General features: G+C 37.7%; 1 protein-coding gene across 1 annotated transcript; it reads right to left on the minus strand.

Annotated features, from left to right (window-relative positions):
- Window positions 1-6450: 6450 nt before the first annotated feature.
- Window positions 6451-23520, minus strand: LOC134500541 (lysosomal amino acid transporter 1 homolog). The gene is made up of 9 exons (XM_063307880.1): window positions 23414-23520; window positions 21876-21986; window positions 17853-18178; window positions 16264-16393; window positions 15172-15262; window positions 12415-12539; window positions 11817-11912; window positions 10663-10848; window positions 6451-7405 (listed from the first exon to the last, which is right to left on the minus strand). The coding sequence occupies exons 3-9, from the start codon at window positions 18032-18034 to the stop codon at window positions 7307-7309; spliced, it is 909 nt and encodes a 302-aa protein (XP_063163950.1). The 5' UTR covers window positions 18035-18178; window positions 21876-21986; window positions 23414-23520; the 3' UTR covers window positions 6451-7306.
- Window positions 23521-23722: the final 202 nt, after the last annotated feature.

Genomic DNA, 23722 nt, shown 5'->3' on the forward strand with positions numbered 1-23722 from the left:
CACCAACTATTGATCATGGAATCAATAATTATGGAAGTCCCAAAAGATGCATGAAACAGCTTCAGAATGGAGCTGAAGTAATTTCCCTATTAGCAATTAATTATTTTTACTACATTAGCATATTTTCAGGTATTGCTTGGTTGAGTAGTGTTTCTTGAACAGTAGAGTCAAGAAAATTACAACATAGCATAGTATAACACTGCATAATGATAGGGGAAGCACACACTTGTTTGGAGACCTCTTAAGATAAGATTGGCAATGACTCCTGGCTGAAACTCTGGAGAATCACTGCCAATTTATGTAAATAAAATTGATAGAGTAAAAATCAGAACCATATAAGACAACCTCCTAGATGCTAAGGTGGACCAGAAGGGATCTTTCTTATGGCCTTTTTAACAGGATTGTTCATTGCACTTGACTCCTTGCACAAATAGTTGCAAAACTACAACTCACATTCATTGTAATCAACTTGTTTCACTAAGATTTAGCTAAGGCTAGCTTTTCCATACAAGGACTGGAAGTTATCACCCCAGCCACCAAAAAGAAAAAAAAATATTAAGCAGCAATCATTTTTAACAAGAAAGAGGTAAGCATTTTAAGACTGCATCACATGTTCACCTATTTTAATTGTCAGGGCAAAAATAAAAGTTGCAAGGAGAGCAAACTACCACTCCAGCCTATGGTTATTTCTCCCTAAGACTTCTTTTAATTGTAATTCATTTTTCTCAGCTTTGATTAGGACTTATTTCTCCTTTGCAAAATGATCTCAGCCAATCAGCAGTGAATAAAAAGACTTTGTGGTGCTTGACTGCCAGTCAGGTTTGTCTGTGTAATGATGTCAAGGGAGGACAAATGATGTCATCTGAGATCAATGGACTGACCTCATGATCTCAGCCACTTATATTCCCACAGAAATCACTGGGATATGAATAGACAACAAAACAGCCTGCTGAATGCGGCTTAGAAAAAACATGGTCTAGTTCAAAAAATTTCAGGCTAGGACAAAGTGACCCAGGTTTAAACCCCTTCCAGCTAATCTACCTCACAGTCTAGGTAAGGCTAAAATATGAAGGAGAATGTTATGGGGCTTGAGAGAACTAACAAGGATGTTAACTTTTCTGCTCCTTTTTCTTACAGAAGTTATTTATATATTTATTTATATTTCAAATTTAGTCATCACGCATCTCACTTAAAGAGCGACCCTGGGTGGTTTACAACAAAACAAGAATTGTTAAAATACAATAAAACAATATTTTAAATAAAGATACAGTCCAAGACACAGGTGTTAAAAAGTTCTTAATTTAGGGGACCATCTTCAGGGTGCTAACCACCCCCAGGGTTGGTTACCCCTCCTCCCACCCCATGTGAGATGGCAGAGCCAGGTCTTCACCCCTTTTCAGAAGACCAGGAGAGAGGGGGCCTGTCTCACCTCTGGAGGAAGAATTATCTTCTCTCAGTGCCATTGTAGAATGCTATTTCAAACAAAAAGTTCTTTCTTACAAATGTATAGATATATTTTACTTTTTTTGTTCTAAATTTGCCAAAATTTAGCAGTATTAAGAAGTTTGTGGTCTTCTAGAAATATTCTCAGACACAAGTCCTACTCAGTAGCTTATATATCTTATATTCAGCACAAAATGGTTTCACATAAAATGAAAGAAATGCCTGTTCACCTAGCAGAAGCTATAGCAGCTGCAGTAGCTATATTACAAGCAAATAAAAAGATTAATAGCTGTTGACAATATGATCGTAACATCTAAGAAATTTATATAACTCAATTTATGTAATAATTTATTATTATTTGTAATGCTTAATGCTGTATTTTTAATGTACGTGTCATGTAGGTAAAATTGTGATAATCCTGCTGATTTACCATCACATGGTCTCTTACTATTCAGCAATAAATAAATAATCACAAAATACTGTTATGTTGTTGCATTTCAGAGCACCTCATTCAATACTCTGGTTACACTGGACCATGGGAGAATTTTTTTCAAAAAAAAAAGGGAGGCAGGGGGTGATCACCCAAATTGTGGCCTGCTACAAAGTTGCATACACATTTAGATGACACAAAACTATAAGTAAACAAGTGCAGCATAACCGTTGGTTCCAGAAGAGAAGGTCTGCCAATGTGGTAATGCATGTACGAAATCTGGTAAATAAATGAATGTGCAGTTATTGTCACTGCCTTATCAACGCGGTCCCAGGAGTGGAACTGAAGAGAAAAAAGCTTCACCAGTTACACTGATAAGCCTCCTAAGTGTATGAACAATGAAATTTTGAGCAGGAAACAGCTTACCCTGATTTAGTTCAATTAAGTTCAGTAGGATTAGAGGCATCTAAGGTGTCTGAGAATTACCCTGGAGATCCTCACTGGACTAACTTGAAAGGGTCAAGTAATGCAGGCTGTTTTAAAGACATTATCAAAACAGACATTTCCATTTCTGAAAAGTTCACCTCCCCCAAATTTCAGAAAGTCTGTCTTAGCAATGCATGGAAATCATTTCAATATGTCAGATGCCAAGATCTGCTGATAACACAAAAACCTTATGTTTTTCTCTTTTAAATGATGATTTTTGCCTTTTGGAAATCAGATGGAATGTTGAGAGCTTTAAAAATATTGATTTACTGACAGTTGTTGAAAAGAGCAGCCAGAGCTGGAAAGCCTTTGCTTATTTCCATTACTATTGGATGCACTGTTTTTATTTGTCTTTCACAAATTACTGAATATTCAGACAACAGTCTTCAAGCATTTGATTATGCATTTGCTGTTTTATTTCCTGTCAGTACAGCTGCAGAGGGCCAAAGTCTGACTTTGTTCACCATTGGTTTATATCTAACTAGATGAGTTTGCAGGGAAAAATAATCTAATCTCTGCTCTTCTACCCTCTGATTCTGCCCTGCAAATTTATCAAATTTATCCTCGCCTATCTCCCCCACAAATGCTTTCTTCTCACTTCTGCATTCTGAATATATTGCCTGTTAGCCCCATAAATTCCCCGAATTTACCCATAATCAGCCTGTGGGCTGCAGGACTACTCCCTCAATCCTGAAGGGCGTAATGCCAAACTATCAGTCCATTTTTTGTTTCCAAAGGATGCTAAGGAGCAATAATAGAAGCCCAGAGGTATCCATTTGTAAGGCACCCATTCTTTTCTTTAAAAATCCCCCCAACAACCAGTCCCCAAATTTGGGGTGAGCCACTCCAATGATGTCATGATGCTGGTGGCACTTCCTAATAGCCTTCGGAATCCTTTAAAAAAAGAAAAAGAAAGGGCTCCAGTTATAAGAAAATTTTGTACCACTGGGTAGAAATGATATCCAAGCACAGTTCCACTGGGAACCTAGAAAATCATTCAACTTTAAGGTTAGTGTTGTTGTTGCACTATTACTTGAGGATAAGTGCAACTGAACACAGTGGGGAATTATTCCTAAATAAACACACCTTGGATTGTCATTCTACAAAATGCTTCTTACATTTGGAATTATTGATGGATGTGGTCCTCTTGCTTTCTTTCCCCTGCTAAGCTTTCTTGCCCTGAAGTTGTGTCTGTTTTACTACACAAGCACCTTTCCCAGTGTTTATTCTATTTACTACCCATGGCCTTTTCTTCAAGGTGTTTATGGACTGTATAGTTTTGCCTCCCTATCCTCAGGCCTGTAGCTGGGGAGCAGGAGGCCCAGACAAAGCATCTGGAAGGCCTGCTGAAACATATTATCTTTCTGCAGCCGCGTTGTATGCCCATATTGCAATGTTTTATTAAACCCACATTTTTGCAACTGTGTTGCAATTTATGCTCATTAACAATTGTGCTTGCATTAAATTTGCTTTTTGTTGTATTGAATTCTCTGTACACACACAGAGCAAAAAATAACAACCTAATTTTTCAGAGTGGTTGATTGGTCTGTCCCACCAGAAATCCTCATCCTAATCCCACCTACCTCCTTACCATCAAAACATACCATTGCTTTCTGTAACACTTGGTCTTCTGGGTTTAATGTTTACACCCCCCCACATACAAAATAAACAAAAATCCTATTTTCCCCCACTCCCCACAAGCTCCAACAATTGATTTACTTACATTAAAACTGCTTTCTCTATTGCCTTAACACTTGGCTCCCCTCACCCACCCTAAAACTCCACATCTGGGCTGCAAAAATTCAGATGATTTTCAGTTCACACAAAGAATTAAACAGAGTTCTTTACCTCAGCTGCCATCCAGCAATCATCTGGATTTTTGCAGTCCAGATACAGTAACCATATTCTGCCTCCCAAATCTCTTCTTTACAACAACCTCAAGAACAATTGATTTATTTATATTAAAATAGTGAAAGATTTATATGATCTGAAGGGAAACCAGTGTGTGTGTGTGCGCGCGCACTATAAATAATTATAAATGTGTTTTTACAATTCTGAATTAAATGAAGTCTTTCCTTTTGGCATTTTGCATATTTTGCATAAATCAATACCATTTCTAGCAAAAATTGGACTTCTGGGCAAATTACTGCACTGTACACTCTGCATCCTGCCATTTACATTCAAATAACAGTAAATGTTTCTCTGACACATAAAACTTTCAGAATATCTTTTCTCCCTCCTCACTTTTCCACATCTCCCCCTCTACATACATACCCACCTGTGATTTTTTACTTATCTATGAAGGCTTCCAGTTCTGGGTTACAAAAATCTGGACCAGGTTTTGCATTTCTTGGCTGCCACCTAGTGGACACCCAGAATGGACTCAGATATGACAGTTCTAGCTTCTACATGATTTCTCAGGCAGGAAACTAGCACTGGGCTGCAGTAGACACAGAGCAGGACACCACATATCCTCCATATGGAGGCTTGAAGACAGACGAAATTGCCTTTTTCTTTCTCTGTAATGCCTCCTTCCCCTTCCACCGCCTGCTGAGCCTTGTGCATTTAGGGAAGAGGGCAGGCGCAGGAGCAGTTGCTAGCTCAGCCAGGAATGGAGCAGGTGCAGTGCAAGAGAATGACAGCAGTGAAATATTTAATGTAGTAAGACATTAATGCTGCTAATGTTAAGCTTTATTTTTTGAAATATATTTGTAAATTTTATGTTGTTTTAATGTTGGATCATTTTAATGCTATTTTTCCTAACTGAACTGTGTTATTTAAAATAGCTTTCGGTATTTCTGGCATGGCTATCTTACCCATTGGCTGCACTGTGAGCTAGATATGGTATTGTATGTGATAAATATTGCAAATGTCTGCCTTTCATCCTTACCGGGGGGAAAAAATGCTGCATTGCTGAGAAGTGGAGACACGTCCCATGTTGTCCTGAACTTCTGTGGTTAAGCTAAAATTGACATTGCAGGTTAAAAGCTGCTATTGCCTTTTTTATTTCTAGGACAGTGTTTCTCAAACTCAGCGTGTGTGGACGTCAACTCCCAGAATTCCCCAGCCAACACTGTTCTAGAATGACTTTTCTCAGTATGACTTCACTGAGGGCTCATTCCCATATCCTGATTACTGCAACACAAAGACACTTTACTAAGGACACGTGCCTTTTAACATGTCCTCTGTCTCAACTCTAGTCCATTGCTGACATGGTCTAGAGCCATTTTTAGTTGTTCTGATTTGTTTTAGTTGTTCCAGTTTGGAAAATATATTTTCCTGATGTAAGGGTTAGCTCACAGGCTGTCAGGAGACAGTTTAGTAAGCAAGCAGCTGCAAGATTTTCCATTATGTGTCAACAAAAGCATCAAAAGGTCAATTCTTCATGCTTACTGCATCCTCCAATTCCTGCCCAGAAAGTCTGTAACCATGTGGGCAGCACATGCATGAGTAATAACTTTTGTCTTGATGTACAGGATTCCAAGCTTATAAAGAAAGGCTTCTTTTCTGGAACTTCCTTCTACTTAAAATCATGTACGCAGCCATTTAGCATGGAAGTCAATATGTCACATGTTTGGCAAATATTAAATCAATTCCCATTTCCAATTCAGTATATTTATTAAAGAGCCAAGCAGGAAGAAGTCAGATGCTTTAAGAGTAAAATAAAACATTTATTTATCTAAATCAAACTTGCCAGGAATTTGAAACCTTTCTAAAGCAGCCTTCAGGGTTGCCCTGGCAATCTACAGCACAGAATGTTCTTGACTTTGCTAGCGAGTCAAGGATAAAGGAAGACCTCATAATTTCTTCAGGGCTTGGGTAAGGTTAACTTCTAGAAAAAGACTGAAAATTCCTACCCAATCAATACCTGGGATGACCTGATCATGTTCCTCCGGGTGATTTCTATTTCCATTTAACATAAAGTTGAGGCTTGGAAAATAAAGAGGAAGTCAGCTTTGAATATGTAGCAATGCATTTTTTTTTAGCTTGGTATAACTGGGTTGGAGTCCATTAAGCATGATCTTTATTTGAAAACATAGACTATGGGGAAGGGTTGGGTTTGTCACAATACCTTGCATCTTTATCCCTATTGTTCAGATATTGGGAGGAGGATCCATAAATGCTAGGAATAAATACTGACAGAGATGGAGTGCATGGGGTTGTTCAGCCCTGCTGACTGCCAGCACGTTGCTTTCAAAACATTCTCCACGGATGAATGTTGCCGTTAGCCTCAACAGAAAGATTTTCTATTCCTGCATTAAGCTGTTCTTACTTTCATGTGAGACTTGGACTTTCAGTGCACTATTATTGTGAAATGTGGTTATCCATCTAAAAATCGTTAAGACATGCTAACTTTAAAAGGGGTTATCATGAAGGTTTCTTTCCCTCCTTCCTATGCTTGGTTCTTAAGTAAAACAAGAAAAAAAAATAGTATTGGAAGGGTTTTAGCAAAATAGTAAGTTACTACATATGCCATGGTTATCATAGCTATAGGCATTATATTGTATAAATTGTCACGAAGAACTATATGTCCAACTATAAATTTATTTAACAATTAACACCAAGCAAAAAAGAAGTAAATAACAATAACTGGTATCCAATGTTCCAAAAATTGGCATATATCTTTCTTCTACACTGGACAATATCTACGAATTACAATTCTTAAAATCCAGCCAATGAAGCTAATCCTGAAACTTTTAGTTTTGGCTTCATTTCTTTTTGCAGTTATTTAAGACTAATCATAAATCAGCTTTAAGACTAATCATAATAGTCTGGCAATATCTTAAGACCCTCATTAGCACCATTCTCTGCTTATATAAAAACCCTTTAAGACTTCAGAATGAATATACTGGCATGGATCCAGAACTGATCTACTGGAATCAACAAGATACATAAGTACAGATCCAAGTTACTCTACAGGAATGTGACACTGCAGAAATGTACATGTTAAGAATCTTCATTTATAAGCAAGGGTTCCACCTCCAAAGCCACAGAACCAAGTCTCCTCTTCTTTTGTTTTCTATATATAATAAACTGTGCGGTTATCTGGTTGTAAAGTTAAGAGAAATATTATTGAGGTCAAACAAAAGCATAATTTGAAAATGAACACAGCATAATTTAAGAGAAATCAAACAATTACATTAGTCTTACCACTCATTCGTTGGTGAAATATGAATAAAACTTGTTGTAAAACACTGCAGAAACAGTATGAGCATATTTGACCCTTTATATTTTAAGAAAGAAATTCAGTCTCACATGTGTGTAAATGTCATTTACACATATATTTAATTTGCATGAGGTTTCTCATTAAGTATACAAATATCTATTTAGAATAGCATAAAAGTTCCTTTGATCCAGATTCCAGTTCCTGCTCTCTTGCACACGTGGAACTACACAAAAACAAATTCACATGCAAACTGCTCATCCACTCTCTGGAGTTGGACAGGAAAATGTTCCATAAATCCCAGAGCTGGAATAGATAATTGGATGAGGGTGATAGACAGAGAGACAGACACACAGACACACACAGATCTTTCATTTCTGCTTTGAATTGGAAATATCGGGAAATATATAGCATTGGGAAATATGTAGTGTAGCTTTTTGTTTCTAGCTCAAACATATAGCTACCTAACTTCTATATTAACATTGTCCAAAATAGCCCAGAGGAGGGAAGGGAATGATACTTCAGTCAACTTCTTTCTGCTAAGTGGGCTTGTTTTCAAAATCAACCAAGGAACAGACTGTAGCACATTTTTATTGTTTTCTATGAGCAAGAAACTATTGCAACAAGAATACTGAACTCACAGTTATCTGCCACCAGCAGTTGGGATATAACAGTTACAGTGTGGACAAGAAAAATGGATCAAATTATATAAAAAATTAGATATAACTTATCAGTAAGGTAAAGGTGGGACGCGGTGGCACTGCGGGTTAAACCGCTGAGCTGTCGATCGGAAGGTCGGCGGTTCGAAACCGCGCGGCGGGGTGAGCTCCCGTTGCTCGTCCCAGCTTCTGCACACCAAGCAGTTCGAAAACATGCAAATGTGAGTAGATTAATTGGTACCGCTTCGGCGGGAAGGTAACGGCGTTCCGTGAGTCATGCTGGCCACATGACCCGGAAGTGTCCTATGGACAACGCCGGCTCCAAGGCTTTGAAACGGAGATGAGCACCGCCCCCTAGAGTCGGACACGACTGGACTTTACGTCAAGGGAAACCTTTACCTTTACCTTTAAGGTAAAGGTAAAGGTTTCCCTTGACATTAAGTCCAGTCGTGTCCGACTCTAGGGGGCGGTGCTCATCTCCGTTTCAAAGCCGAAGAGCCGGCGTTTGTCTGTAGACACTTCTGTGGTCATGTGGCCAGTATGACTACATGGAATGCCGTTACCTGCCCGCCGAAGTGGTACCTATTAATCTACTCACATTTGCATGTTTTCAAACTGCTAGGTTGGCAGGAGCTGGGACTAGCAACGGGAGCTCACCCCGTCACGTGGATTCAAACCGCCGACCTTCCGATTGGCAAGCTCAGCAGCTCAGCGGTTTAACCCGCAGCGCCACGTAGGCATTGATAATTATTTTACAGAAGGCTAAGACACAGGGAAAGGGAGAAACAGATTACATTTTAAACATTTTGCTTATAGTTAGAAGCTAGAGCAGTGTTTCTCAACCTCAGCAACTTTAAGATGTGTAGACTTCAACTCCCAGAATTCCCCAGCTAGCCTAGGGAATTCTGGGAGTTGAAGTCCACACATCTTAAAGTTGCCAAGGTTGAGAAACAATGAGCTAGAGATTCAGCACCCAGGACATTGGCCTTTCAGCACCCAGGACATTGGCCTGGATTCAGCACCCAGGACATTGGTATTATGCTAGGTTTATGTAATAAGGAACTCTAAATTTGAGGATACATACATTAGAATGAAGGTACTTTGCAGAACTATACTATATTATTAAAAGTTTCATGCAGAAATTGTTCAGGTATGGTCTACCATGTACACATAGGAGTACCAATCGAAGCGAATATTTGTAGCTCAGGGTTGAACTGTGGAGTCCTTGGTGCTCTCTGAGCCTTGTTGTTTTCTTGCAGACGTTTCATTGCCAGGCAATGAAATGTCTGCAAGAAAACAACAAGGCTCAGAGAGCACCAAGGACTCCACAAACATAGGAGTATTTGTGGATAGGTCCTAAATAATGAAGTGCTATTAAGAGTTTCTAAGAACACAGTGCAGTGATCACCAAAATCAAATAAAGATTTACTGTAAGAAAACTTTTTCAGTGTTAGGGATCTGGCTTAAGCCCTTGTAAAAATAAAATTTCAAATTATGATGATCTCATGTATTGTCAGGAATTTCTTATTGTCTTTGCTAGCCTTGGTTTGACAAAGGATTTCCTAGATAAGTTCACAAAATAATATGCCTTGCACTAGACTTACAACTGTCAGTGAATAAGGGCTATGAAATCTTCCTCCACAAGTAAGTGATTTTTCCACCTTTTCCCATTTGATTATTGTTTCAAACACAACACATGCCAGTGTGGTATTGGCTGATCTGCCATACTCCCCTAACAAGTCAATTTTAACTAACAGAAATTAAAACCAAGACTGCAGTTTAGCTTTTGTTAAGTATAACCAGTATGATTGGATACGAGGCATCTACCAAATAACATAAAGCTCATGACATAACTACTAGAATTAAATTAATGTGGCACACTGAAATAAAATAATGTACCTGAACTAAGCTGTGGCTTGGGCTATAATAAAACCCTAGAATTAAATAAAGTTCAATTAATTTAAAATTATATGGATGTAGGAAACCTACTGAATCAAAGATCTAGTAGAAAAACATCCCTGTAATAGAAAACTAGATTTGTAAGAAATGTGTTATCTGAAACAACACTTTAGCTCCTTGTTAAATAAGAGAGAGAGACAACAAAAATACATGAACATGGAAAATGAAATCATTAGTAAGAACTGAGGCTTGCTTCTTAAGAAATGTTCTTCTTTCTAATTTTATATCTACAGTTTAGGATACAAAAACAAACTTTTTTAAACCAAAGATTAGCAGATTCAAGCTATGTATAAAAACAAGTTCTCATCTTAACAAAAAGTTCACATACATATTCTATTCCATAACACAACAATTAAAACTTATGCCAACTAACCAGGCACCTGACTAGTCATCAGTCATCCTTACTGACTACTATTACATGTAAAACCATGAAAATATTTCAGATACATCATTAGTCAACAAAGTCCTATTAATTTAATTAAGAATTGGCAAGACTACTAATTTTCATTAGAAAAGGATACAAAAATATCTATTAACAATACTCCAAAGCTCCCAATAAACCAAGGGAGATGATGCCAGAAATAAAGACTTATAAGGTATTGTGTTGGAGGCATCTTTAAGACAAGACTTAGGCCATAGGTGCTGTTTCCCATCATGGCTAACGCAAACAAAAGATAAGATGTCCCACCTGTAGATCTTCTTTGGAACTAAAGGATAATATATCAAAGCAGTGTGATAACTAATTCATCATGTATTGAAATACTGTTTCATGACCACTGTAAGCTTTTGAACTCAGGTTGTTCTCAGTCCCTATTCAACACAAAAATAGGAACACAAGAAGCTACATTAATCAAATATGTGGAAATTGGATATAGCTGAATTAGAATCTAGTGTGTCCTCACTCAAGTCTTCCAAAATTAAAAAAGAGAAACCACTAACTGGAAGTATTCTTGTCCAAGTATTGTTCAGTATTTAGCAGTAATAAAATACTGTTCATTAGAAAGAATGGAAAATTGGGGTAGTGTTGAAAAGAGGACTGAGAAACTTGAATCCTGAATAAGAGCACTCCACGTTACAATGTTTTGTTGAAGGGCTGAATTTTAAAAACTTATTCAAGATTACTCTCAAATGCAGATCTAGAGCCTTGTCATCTTTAACCTCAAGAAACTTTCATTGACTCAGGACAAATAATGAGTTGTGTTAAAACTTTTCTAACACAGTTTTTGTTGGATACTGAAGAAATTGTTTTAATTATTCCAGTCCTGTTTCTTCTTAATCAGTGAAATCTAGCCTCACTCCAGATAAACTGAATCTAAACAAACTCCCCTGTTAAAATCAATAAGCATTTATCAAATTCAGCTTATTTTAAACATAGTTCATAACCAATATTTCCATGCTCATTGCTTTGTTTACTGATCATTTGCACAACTTTTAAGGATATCCTCTTTAAATTGCAAATGGACACAGTCACAATTTTGGAGATGTATCTTGTAGCTGATCATAAATGGGCCATAATTCCTAGCGTGTTTCTCAACCTTGGCCGCTTCTGAACTTCAAGCAGTGTGGACTTCAACTCCCAGAATTCCCCAGCCACCCATGCTGATGTAACTGATCATTCACTTTATCTATGAATGTCATAGGTAGGGCACATTATCTTCAGAACCAATAAACTTACATTTTTATAGAGCTGAGGAATTCTAGATCCCAAGTAAAACACACATGATATATAGCCACAAATAAAGCCTGATATTTCAACCATGCCGTGAGACTTCTGAAGAGTTAAAAAATAGAAAACTATTAAAATTTTGCAGAAGGCAATTCTAAATTAACTTGTGAACAGCATGCTAGGTGTTAAAACAGTGAATTTGGAAATTGTAGTTAAAACTGAAAACTGAGTATTCTAAACAATGTGGATATTGAATATTTTCTACAATATTACAATCATTACAAATACTTTATAGTTCATAAAGATTAAGATAAGGACTCCCTCAGGTACAGTTCATCTTCTGAGGACTATATTGATATGCCTACATAGTTTTCTTCGCAAAATATAGAAATGTTTTGCTGCTGTCTTCTTCCAGAATGCTTTTTCAACTTCCATTCTAGCTTACAGTCATGGGATTTCCCACCTGAGTACTAACTAGCCCCATCTCTCTCTCTCTCTCTCTCTCTCTTTCTCTCTCTCTCTGTTTGTTTGTTTGGAGATCTGTCAAGGTCAGCTTGCCCACTCCACATACTTGGAGATTTGATGGTAATTTAAAACAAGGATTTACCTCACTGGATCCCAAAAGAGTATTCTGGACTTTATTTCGCAGCAATAGCTGACTAGGTAAAATTAAACACAGTAGGATGCACATCATGACCCAGGCTATACAAGAATTCTTCATATTCATTCCACCTTGAAAGACAAATGAAAATTAGGGCAAACAAAATATTATATTGCAAATACCCTATTTGCAATATAAATGATACTGTTCTAATCCACTAGAGGCAGCGTAGGGTTTTTATGCTGACTCAACTGTTATATCATCATAGAATCATAGAATCATAGGGTTGGAAGGGACCTTGGAGGTCTTCTAGTCCAACCCCCTGCCCAAGTCAGGAATCTTCACACCATCTCGGACAAATGGTTGTCCAATCTTTTCTTGAAACCTCCAGTGATGGACCACCCACAACTCCAGGAGGCAAGCTGTTCCACTGCTTAATAGCTCTCACAGTCAGGAAATTCCTCCTTATTTCCAGGTAGGAACTCCCTCTGATGAGCTTCTAGCCATTGCTTCTTGTTCTACCCTAAGGTTTATGGACAATAAATTGATGCCCTCTTCCCTGTGGCAGCCCTTCAAGTATTGGAAGATTGCTATCATGTCTTCCCTCAGTCTTCCCTTTGTTAAGCTAAACATATCTAGTTCCTTTAGCCATTCTTCATAAGGAACTAGGAACTTCATAAGGAACATCAATGACCTTGGAGGATAAATTTTGTAATATCCCTATATAGTAGTAGTAGTGTTTATTTGGTCAATGACCAGCAAAATTTAAAAATATACAACACAAAAATAAAATAAAATGGGTAAAATAAAATACCAACATAACAAGGAGTCTCTATTATAAAGGTATAACATAAGCTACTATAATGATATGTTAATTAACTGTGCAAGTATTAATCTAAAATATTACAATATATGAAGTAAAACTACATGACACCTAAAACGTAATAAATAAGTGATAATTAAAACAGAACTGGTTGTTCCTGGGACCAGTTTTGCCTTATTTTCATTGCAGCAACACAGAATTTGGCTACTGAACAAGTAATGAAGGATTTCAAATCTTCTAGATGATTTACATAGAAATTGTCTGGCCTTCCTGGGAATTTACGTATTGGGGCAGAATGTAAGTAGACCTAATATCCCTGTAGAATTTGCAGTGCAAATGGTTACATGAGAAATGGTTTCAAACTCCTTGCCACAGCATGGTCAGGTGTGCTTGGTTAATGGGGTTTTGGAGTATCTGCCTTGCAGCAATGCAGATGGTAAGATATTATGCCTGGGTTGGAAAAATGCTATCCACAGCCTGGGGAAAGTTAGACTTGCAAGTATTTTGCTGGTTCCCAAGCGCCTTTGTTAGATCCAATTTCTGCCATGTTGGGGCAACCTATTAACTTTGGCCTGGAACTCCATATCCTTTATTCTTTGGGTGACCAGTTGTTTGGCTTGGTCATATCCTAAAGAAATTAGGGATGCTGTGGAAAACCTGCATAATGCTCACTTCTGCTCTGCAGCCTGTTTCTAGGGTGAAGGGAAATTATTCATTAAAACTAGAGGGGTCAGGCTGGCTGGAAAGAATTGGATTTTCAGCAAGTAATGTATCCTCCTGCTCCATACTCTTACCTGGATTGTGGGCATTCCTGTCTCAAACCTTAACTGGGTGTTTGTTGTTCCACTAGGGGCAGCAAGGATTGATTCACTGATTCCAGTGCATCCTTCTTTGCATAAATTCCCACTTGTGCATTGTAAAAGATATGGGCCAATGAATTGGCCTCAAAAAGTTTGAATGCTGCAGGGACTAATTGGTCTCTGCTTGCGTAGAAGAAGCACTTTACACCACTTGAAGATCTGACCTGCATGAGTCTGGTGCTCATTCCATGTGCCTTTAGACTGGAAAACCACTGCTAAGTATTTAGATGCAGTATGCCCTACTACTGTCCATGATAGTTGAGTGTCTCTCTTAGCAAAGACCAGAATTTTAGATTTCTCAAAATTAAGAATCAGTTGATTTTGTCTGCAGTACCAAAATATTGCTGCCATTGTTCTTTTCAACCCTACAGGGATTTGTGAAATTATGGCAGCAGCATCAGCATAGAGGGGTATAGGGATTTTACACCTTGCTAGTTTAGGAGCATGGAAGTCCAGGTTATGAGAAAGATGCACCACTGAACTGACATAAAAGTTCAAGACAAAGGAGGCAAGAATACATTCCTGATTCACAGCTTTCTGAACACTCACTGTACCAGAGAGGGACATTTGGGGATGACACTTCACTCTTATATCCTTATGAGAGATAGGAACTGCCCTTATGGTTTCAGAAGAAGTAAGATCACAAATGAAGTTAAATGCATTGCTCATTTTATTGAGGTATGTATGTCACCCGTATAATTTTTTTTATTTTTTATTTTTGCTAACAGAGTGTGATGCATTTTATATTTCCTTTTTGTTGGCTGGTACATACAGCTGTTACCATATGCGGACAAATTCATGCTGTAGCTTGTCAAGTAGAGCAAAATATCCTTCAGCAATCAGGTTAGTGATGAGTTATTCAAGCCTTCAGCTTCAGCTTGATCTTGTCAACATGTTTTTCTGCTGATGTTTTATGTATTCTATTTTAAAATTACAAAATTCTAAATGCAACGATCTTAATCTTACCATGTAACTCAACTGTACCATTTAAATTCCCATAGTTTAGGCAGTTTTAAATGTCACATATAAATATTGAAGAAATTACACACTACTACAAAGATCTCAATTCAAAATACTTACATTTTGTTATCTTCTGATTTTTTAACTTATAGTAGACAAACTGAGATATCATAATTATGTCCATGTTAATGTAAAAAACTGCAGTTACAGTCTGAAAAAGGTAAAAAGAATGAAGCATAATTTCCTATCTCAGTTTATAGAATATACAGTATAAAATACATACATCTCAAAAGTTTTGCTCACTCATTCTTGTTCTTTTCTTTTAGAGAAGATTTAATAAAAAGAATGTTCAAAAGTGCATATTTATATGTATTAACCATTGTCAAGTACATAAAACTACGTATTAATCTTCTGAAAGTTTTATTCCATCTAATCATGGCCCTTATGAAGGTTGAAGACTTATAGCTATATCCTTTAAATTTATACTTCCAATGGTATTGCAAATTAAGATCCTCTTAAGTTCTGCCTAACATTTGTAGGCTCCTTGAGATGATTCTGGTTATCTATTCCCATACAGAGGTAAACAATAATACAAAAGTTATCAAATGTGGGTGATTAAAATTAAATGAAAATTATTGTCTATTCTCCTTCTTGCATGGAATCAGAGGAATATGGAAGAACTGGCATTATTTTTTTTCATCTCTTTGCATCCAATCAAACCATACATTTCAACTTTTATAACAGGCTCCTTCAATGTGTGACATGTTCAGAGGGTGAAAACCTTGTATGTCAAGGAACAGCAAGGTGAGAAAAGAGGACAATACTGTAGGAAGGGAGCAGCAAAGAAGAAGTAGGAAATATTATGGAATGCAAGAAAACCTCTTTTGGGATGGAAGAATAGGGAGTGATAACAATGACTAGGCAGTAAAGTGGCAATGATGTGTAAAGTAGAGATTGTTAAAAGATAGGATCAGATATGCCTCTTGCAATGCAGAGAAAGAAACTAAGGCATGCTATGGAAGGCAAAGGAAAAAAAGTTCTTACCTTAGCCCAGCATGGGTTTAAAAAGAAAAGACAAAATTAAAATGGAAAGAAAACCAGTTGCCATACTTTATGTACTCCTTGATGTAATAAAAAAAATACTTAATTAAATGCCAAGGTGGCCCTCATGTTTCTGTGAAGACAAACATTTGAAACTCTGGCTAAATTTACCTGTATTGGAAGTTGATTTGACAAATAGCACCCGATAAAACTGGTGAGGTCTCCTGCAAGCCAGCACAGCAGAAAACCCAAAGAGAGTGCTTGATCCACTTTTCCATTCTGGTAGGCAACATAGAGTTGACTGGAGAAAAAAAAAAGAATGGAACTGTCCAACAACTCAGGGTTCATAAAATGCATTTCAGTCAACCCTGATAAAAGCAAATATAAGGGCAGTATACAGAAGAAAAGGAATGAGATGTCTGAAAGAGCCTACCATGTAATATTGACTGTAAATATTTTCAGACTGCTATAAAATATTTCCTCACAGCTTATTAATTAATCTGTGAAGATAGTAGTATTCATACTGTATGAGCAAGGAATGAAGTTGTTCTTCTCAGCATCTTTCCATTTTGGTTGCAAAGTCCACTTGTTGTGCACTGCACTCACCTATTTCATACAGCAAAGGTATCAGTGCATTATGCTGTTAGGTCTGAGAGAGAGTAACCAGTCCAAGGTGACCAGCTGGCTTCCATGCCTAAGGGAGGACTAGAACTTGGGTCTCCCCACTTCTAGTCCAGCACCCTAACACAGTGTTTCTCAACCTCAGTAACATTAAGATGTGTGGACTTCAACTCCCAGAATTCACCCAGCCAGCATGCTAAAATGATGCTTGGACCCTGGACAGTTTATTAAATAAAGTATCTTTAATTAGTTGACCACATATGAATATTTTAGTTCACAGTTTAGTCTCTTTACCATGTGAAGAATTCCTAATATTAAGAGTGTTTATAACAGAGCTAATTACTCAGAGGGTTGCTAGACAGCATTTGATAACTGATACATTCAGAATTTGACTATCAACATTATTATATATAAATTTTAAAAATCCCCTTCTTACACTTGTAGCCCCAGTTACAGCTGCCCAAATGAGGTATTTGGGCTGACAGATCTTGGTAACATGCTGGCTGGGGGAATTCTGGGAGTTGAGGTCTACACATGTTAAAGCTGCTGAGGTTGAGAAACACTGCCTTAACCACTACACCATAATGGTTCTCTATGAGCAAGGAATGGAGGTTAAGAGATAATTCACTAGGAAGTTCATGACTGAGAAAACAATGAACTATTGATTACTCTGGCTTATTCCATTGTGGAGGTTTTTCCCTCAAAACATACATAAGCATGATATGGAAGTGAGATCAGAAAGAGCCACAGGGAATATTGAGCAATGTATGGTTATTTCTTTATGTTAAAGATCCAATATCACCTCTAGATTACATCATCATATCAGTTGTGTATCCATTTTCCCTCCAAGATAAAGCAGTAGGAAGCATTGCACCCACTGCTATTATAGGAAGGAGCTTCAAATGACATAGATTGGTGTTTTCAAGACACCACAACAATAGAATATAGCCAACTAATTTATCAGCCGACAAATAATACTTTAAACAGAAGAAACATGCTGCTCTGGCTTATCTATTTATAATATGTAGAGAGGAACAGAAATCCATCAAAGAATAAACCAAACAGGCAATTTCTGAGAAAAGCCTCAGGCAAGATTACTCATGTATGAAGCTGAAGAATACTTAAAGATTTAAACTCACGGCAGTGCAGCAGACAGAAAGCAGGCAATGGAGATCAGTCCCATGACAATACTCCAGTACTCCCATGTGTTCCTGACACATTCTTCAAGAAGATGCCAAATCCAGGGTGTTCCATTCAGACACAATTTCTTAGTGTCCACTGGAGAGATATTTAAAGCATGGGGATGCAGCTGAAGAGCCATCTATTCGGGTTTAGGGGTATTATTTCAATTTTGGCTCTGCTTTGAACCCCATACAAACCCTTTCACCAATTTTGAGTATGTTCTCTCCCCTGTCCGAGTTCCCACATAGAGATGGATAATTTCCTTCCAACCTCAAAGATGGGCCTAGCAATTCAAAGAAAATAAAACACCCAGCATGAATACATCAGTTAAAAAGACAGATCCAAATTATTCTATTTGGAACATATGAAAGGCAAACTCAAAGCAAGAAAAAAGTTACAGACATTAACCCACAGTGCTTAAACATTTTATAGATTAAAGTTTGACAGTTTTCTATATATAATTATTGTTCATTTTTAAGTTACTGTCCAACTCAAAAGTGTTAGAACATGGCATAAAATGATACATATTCATAGCTCTTAAATCATTCACTCTGGCAAAAAATAAAACCAGTGTTGCTCCATAGTTAATAACATGTTATATGGAAAACAGAAACATTAGCAAATAGATATACCAGAAGAAGAAAAGATAAACAATTATCAGATACATTATTTATTTTTTTAATAATTTGCCATTGTTTACATTACAAGAATGGATGACTATTATTAACACACTTAAATGTATGGAATCAAATGACTGAGCTTTTTAAACAGATTTGCCACAGTTCTCTTGAGTCTAATTTGCTATATTTGTTCTGTATGCATATCACGTTGCATCCTTTTGACCATTATCCAAATGTTAATGGCATGGGGGGCGGGGGGAGAAAGTTTTCAACTTCTTCCTTCCTCCAATTCTTCTCTCCACCTTAGATATTTCAATATAATACAGCACAAGGATCAACACACAAAAACAGTTTTCAGCATAAATGGAAGCTGTTCTTTCTTTCACAACCCTGGTTTATTTCATGCAAAACCTTTTCAAGGAGTCATATTCATTGTAAATATTGTATCTGGGTGGAATATCTGATTTTTTTATTATTATTATTAGTGGAATGACATCTGTTTTGGAATAATTTCCAGAGAGGTAGCTTATTGTGGCAAAAACAAATAATACTTTTAAGTTTTTATCTTTTAGGTGCTACAAAGCTCTTTATACTATTTATGTAACTTCATTGGAAAATAACCCATAACAAATATGCATTAGAATGCAAGATAAAATTAAAGCCCTTTACTTAAGATATGTTTATATTCTGTGTTAAAATATGGAGTCATTATCAGGCATGGGTTACATAGTTATAATGATTAATATGGATTAAAAGCCCAGTTCTTATATCCTGTTTTTTGTCATATATTTTACCTATAAATATAAATAAGAGTGGCTAAGGGTTTTAAAAAGTAATTCTCCATATTAAGTGATTTGAACACACATCCTGAGTAACTAATTTTTATTGAAAATTAAAGCCAGGATTTGAATCTAACCTCCTAGAATTCAAACATTAAACTAATGAAATATGAAGGAAACAGCAATATAACTTATAGTGAAACTTTCCAAAATTCACTTGTATATTCAGTATCATGAAACCAGAGAAAGGATTGCAATAATGACCTAGCTCAGAGCTGGTTGCTGAGGAAGAAGCAATGGTGGAAAAATACTGTTGGCAGAATTATGTGTAGATCACAAGTGTAAAGAGGAAAGTGAAGGATTGTATTCCCAGCCAACTAACACAAAGGGGCTCCTAAACACACTGTTCACCAATAGTTTGCACTTGCTTACTCTCTTGGTCTCCATGCCTCTGAAAACAGCCAGGTCTTCAAGGCTTTCTGAACGGTGAGCAGAGTTGGGGCCAGACAAACTCGGGCAGTAGTGTGTTCCATTGTACAGCTATGCAAAAGGCACACCTCCTGGGGACCCCTAGATGACAATTTGTAATAGATGGGGCCTAGGGCATGCCCCTCCTGCCCAACATAAGGGGACATGTAGAAATGATGGGAGGAAGGCGGTCCCTCAAATACCCTGGCCCCCTGCCATGTAGGGCTTTGTAGGTAATAACCAGCACCTTGAATTGCATGCAGAAGCAAACTGAAAGCCAATGCAGCTTGCAGAGCAAAGCAGGCACACCCATCACTGCCCACGCCCATCCCCAGGCTAGGGACCGGACCCCCAATCACCCAAAATCCTACCACCTGCCCCACCAAGGGGGACCTGCATCACAGAATGGCTTCTGCCTACAGATCTTCCTGATCCACCCATACCCTCACACCTCCCCAATTCTCACCAGGCACACATCCGAACACATCTAAGGCAGATCAGAGGTAGGTGCTCCTCTGTCTCCTGGTCTTATCTGAAGCAGTGGATTTCTTCCCAGTGAAGTGGATGTGCATGTACACTTAGCTCCTGAATCAGCCACATAAGCTTTGTAAAAGGCTCCACTGTTTTAACTATTTGAGAAGATATGTATTCATTCACATTCCTGCTCATCACAAAGCACCTCTTCTGAGTACTGTGCCTAGTGCTAATTAGCAATGTACATATCCCAAACATCTATATAAGGATGTATGGGTCACTGTATCTACTCTCCCATATTCAACATTTAGTACAAACATTATCTGAACCTGAGCATAAAACTGGATCAGAGGAAATGAAAGTTTGACTCCTCTGCTAAAGTAGCACTAACTATGTTAGGCTAATTTGTCCCAGTTAAGAATTTTGGAAGACAGAGAGAAATATGGGATATCTGAGGAACAGTGAGACAGACAGATTGCATAAAAACTGGGGTCTTCTGTATCTGTAATTTTAGATAGTATTTAACTTATAAAATGTTATCTATAAAAGATAGGACTTTCAGGTATTAAAGGCATTTATTTCTGTGTTAGATTTATATCCTGTGTTCCCTCCAAGAACTCAAAGTAGTAGACACAGGATCTCTCTTCATTTTATCTTCACAACACCACCTCTGTGAGGCAGTTTGGCTTGAAAGAGAATGACTGGCCCCAAGTCACTCAGTGCTTTTATATAGCTGAGGGCAGGCTTGACACAGGCCTCCCCAGTTTTTCTTCAATATTTCAATACAATTTTATTTGCTGAAGATGAGATGTTGGTTTTGGGGTGTATCTCCTTTTACTAGAATGCAGAGATTACCAGACATAATCAACTCATCAGCTACAAGTTGGTTCAGCAGATGAAACTGGCTAACTATTGTATCCCATATTGTAATAAGTATTGGAAAATACTGCTTATACAGATATGAAATTAAATTTGATTTTAGCTTTGGAATCTTTTATTTAAGCAACAGAAAAAAACCCTCTTTTTTTCTAAATTGAAAGCTTTTAAAAATCTATAGAAACTCAGGGATAGTTTCATACTTGTATACACATCCTAGTGTATGGCTCAAGATGTCATTGGCTATTTATTATACTAATAAAAAGAGGTTTCTTTTTCCCCCCCTGTACTGAAAAAGAGGGAATTTGAAAGCCTTACTTATGTACAGTGCATTTTATTGTTTGCTATTAAACTAAATCTAAACTAAACGTACCAAAGCCACTTCATTTTTCAAGCCAGCATTGTTAATTCAATTAACTTCTCTTAAAGGGCAATCTTCACATGCAAATTCAGAATCAAATCCCTTTGAATTTAGTGGGAGCCTGACTCTTCGGAAACTGAGTACAGTGTTAGAAAATCAGTACTTTTCCTTGGGTTCACTGTCTTAGTTCCAATGTCTTAAGAACTCTGACAACCACCTATTATCTTTTTTTTAAAAAAACAGACCATATTTTATAGCTGCCTTTTTTTACAGTTTGAAATGGAGACAAAGAATGTGAAATGGAAAAAAAAATCAAAGAAAACAGCTGTAAAACTAAAATAGTAATACAGTGGGGGGAAAAATCAATGCAATGCATTATTAAAGTAGAATACACTTCATTACCTCAGGCCTTGCATGCTCCTGAGAGGCCTCTGAGACAACTCTAACAATACAGTGAACATGTTGGAGCATCAAACTGGTAGTGAATATTGGTAGAAATTAACATCATGTAACCTTTAAGAAAAACAAAGCAATTTTGTTTAGTCAAACAAATATTTTGATTATGATATCATATCTTCCCTAATTTCCTTATAGGAGGATGCCCAAATTTATTCGGTGATATTTACACCTTATTTTTGAAATCCAAATGGACATCTATAAACATTAGCTATAAGCAGAATTACAGAAAGCAAGTGATAGCATTAATACAGGTAAGCCTACAATTCTTATGAGGATGAAGGTCTGGCCTTTGGCTTTCTGCCTGTACAACATCTCCTTAGTTTCTTGTTGTATGTTGCTAGCTAATGTTGAGGCCTCACCAGCAATTGTCAAGCAATGATCTTACTGTACTATCTCTTAAAATTTTCATAGAAACCTGTCAGGTGTGCTCATAGCCATGGTATGCAGATACCTTTAACCCAATTCTACACTTTGGAGGTTATTTTCAAGGATTCTCAAAAAAGGGCTCATATTTCAGGCAAGAAGGTTAAAAAAATAATCTACAAAGTGAACAATATCCAACTATGTAATTAGCAGAAAAGAGCCAGCCAATTCTCATCAAATATAGGCAAAGAGAAAGACCTGGTTCACTGTTCTACACCATAAATTGGGATTTACAAATCACAATGAGCAATCCATATAAAGCATTAAGCCAAACCACACAAACCACATTATGGCTTAATGCCATGTGTGAATATACCCCGCAATCACACTTTGCCAACAGGAAGCCTAAACCAGAGCTAATATCATAATCACAGATTAATACAGAAACTGGCCTATCAGCATCCTTCTACCACTTCTTAGTTTCCTTGTGATTGGAGAGATAATTAATCTTGGGTAATTCTACAGTTACCAAAGAAAAGTAAGTCCCATCAAAGGTAACTCCCATCAATTCCAGCCCCAGCTTTTTCAAACAACCATGAAAAGCAAGAATGAAGGGGTGGATGGGAACAGAGCCTGCTGTTTCAAATTTGGAGCTTCACACATAGATTTAATCTTTGAAATGGTGCCTAGGAGTTCAGGAATGGGATTAGTGCATGTATAGATGAACTTCTGCATATTCATCAGCCAGACATCACTGACTAATTATCCTGAATATGTCAAAGGAAGAGCTCTTTCCCTTCACTTACAAGTAAATCCTCCTCCTCAGTTTGGTGCCCTCCAGGAGCGTTGAGTTCCCATTTATCATTCCCTTAGAACAGTGATTCTCAAACTCAGCAACTTTAAGTTGCGCAGACTTCAACTCCCAGAATTCCCCAGCCAGCAGGGAATTCTGGGGGTTGAAGTCCACGCAGCTTAATGTTGCTGAGATTGAGAAACACTGCCTTAGAGCAACAATACAACAAGAAGATGCCAAATCTCATGTCTATTTTGTGTTCAGTCTCTCCTCCCACCCCTCCACCAGGTGCCCTCCAGGTGTGTTGGCCTTCAATAACTCTCACCTAGCATAAGCTCCATCCTTAGTGTATGGGAATTGTGGGAACTGCAGCCTAAAATATCTGAAAGCCACCAGGTCGGGGAAGGATGGTTAAACCATCCTTTGCCCAAGCTAGGTTGATGAAGTGCTCGGAAGAACAAGGCAGATGTTTGGCTCAGGGCTTTGTTTGGAGGGGTCAGGAATGGTCATCTGAGCCCCGGAGAAGCGTCCTAAAGGCCGGACAGGAACCGGGTGCTCCGGCTTTCCAAATCGCTCTTCACTTCGCTTCGCACGTCCCGCTCGCTGCCATCCTCTACCGCCGCCAGCTTCCTCC

Source organism: Candoia aspera, chromosome 6, assembly GCF_035149785.1.
Source record: "Candoia aspera isolate rCanAsp1 chromosome 6, rCanAsp1.hap2, whole genome shotgun sequence".
NCBI classification, from domain to species: Eukaryota; Metazoa; Chordata; class Lepidosauria; order Squamata; family Boidae; genus Candoia; species Candoia aspera.

Coding starts and splice junctions, on each gene's coding strand:
- LOC134500541 (XM_063307880.1), bottom strand. CDS start 18,034: ATGGCTCTTCAGCTGCATCCCCATGCTTTAAATATCTCTCCAGTGGAC. Junction 12,540..15,171: donor AAATCAGAAGATAACAAAAT/GTAAGTATTTTG, acceptor TTGTCTTTCAAG/GTGGAATGAATATGAAGAAT. Junction 7,406..10,662: donor TATTGTTAATAGATATTTTT/GTATCCTTTTCT, acceptor CTTTACAACCAG/ATAACCGCACAGTTTATTAT.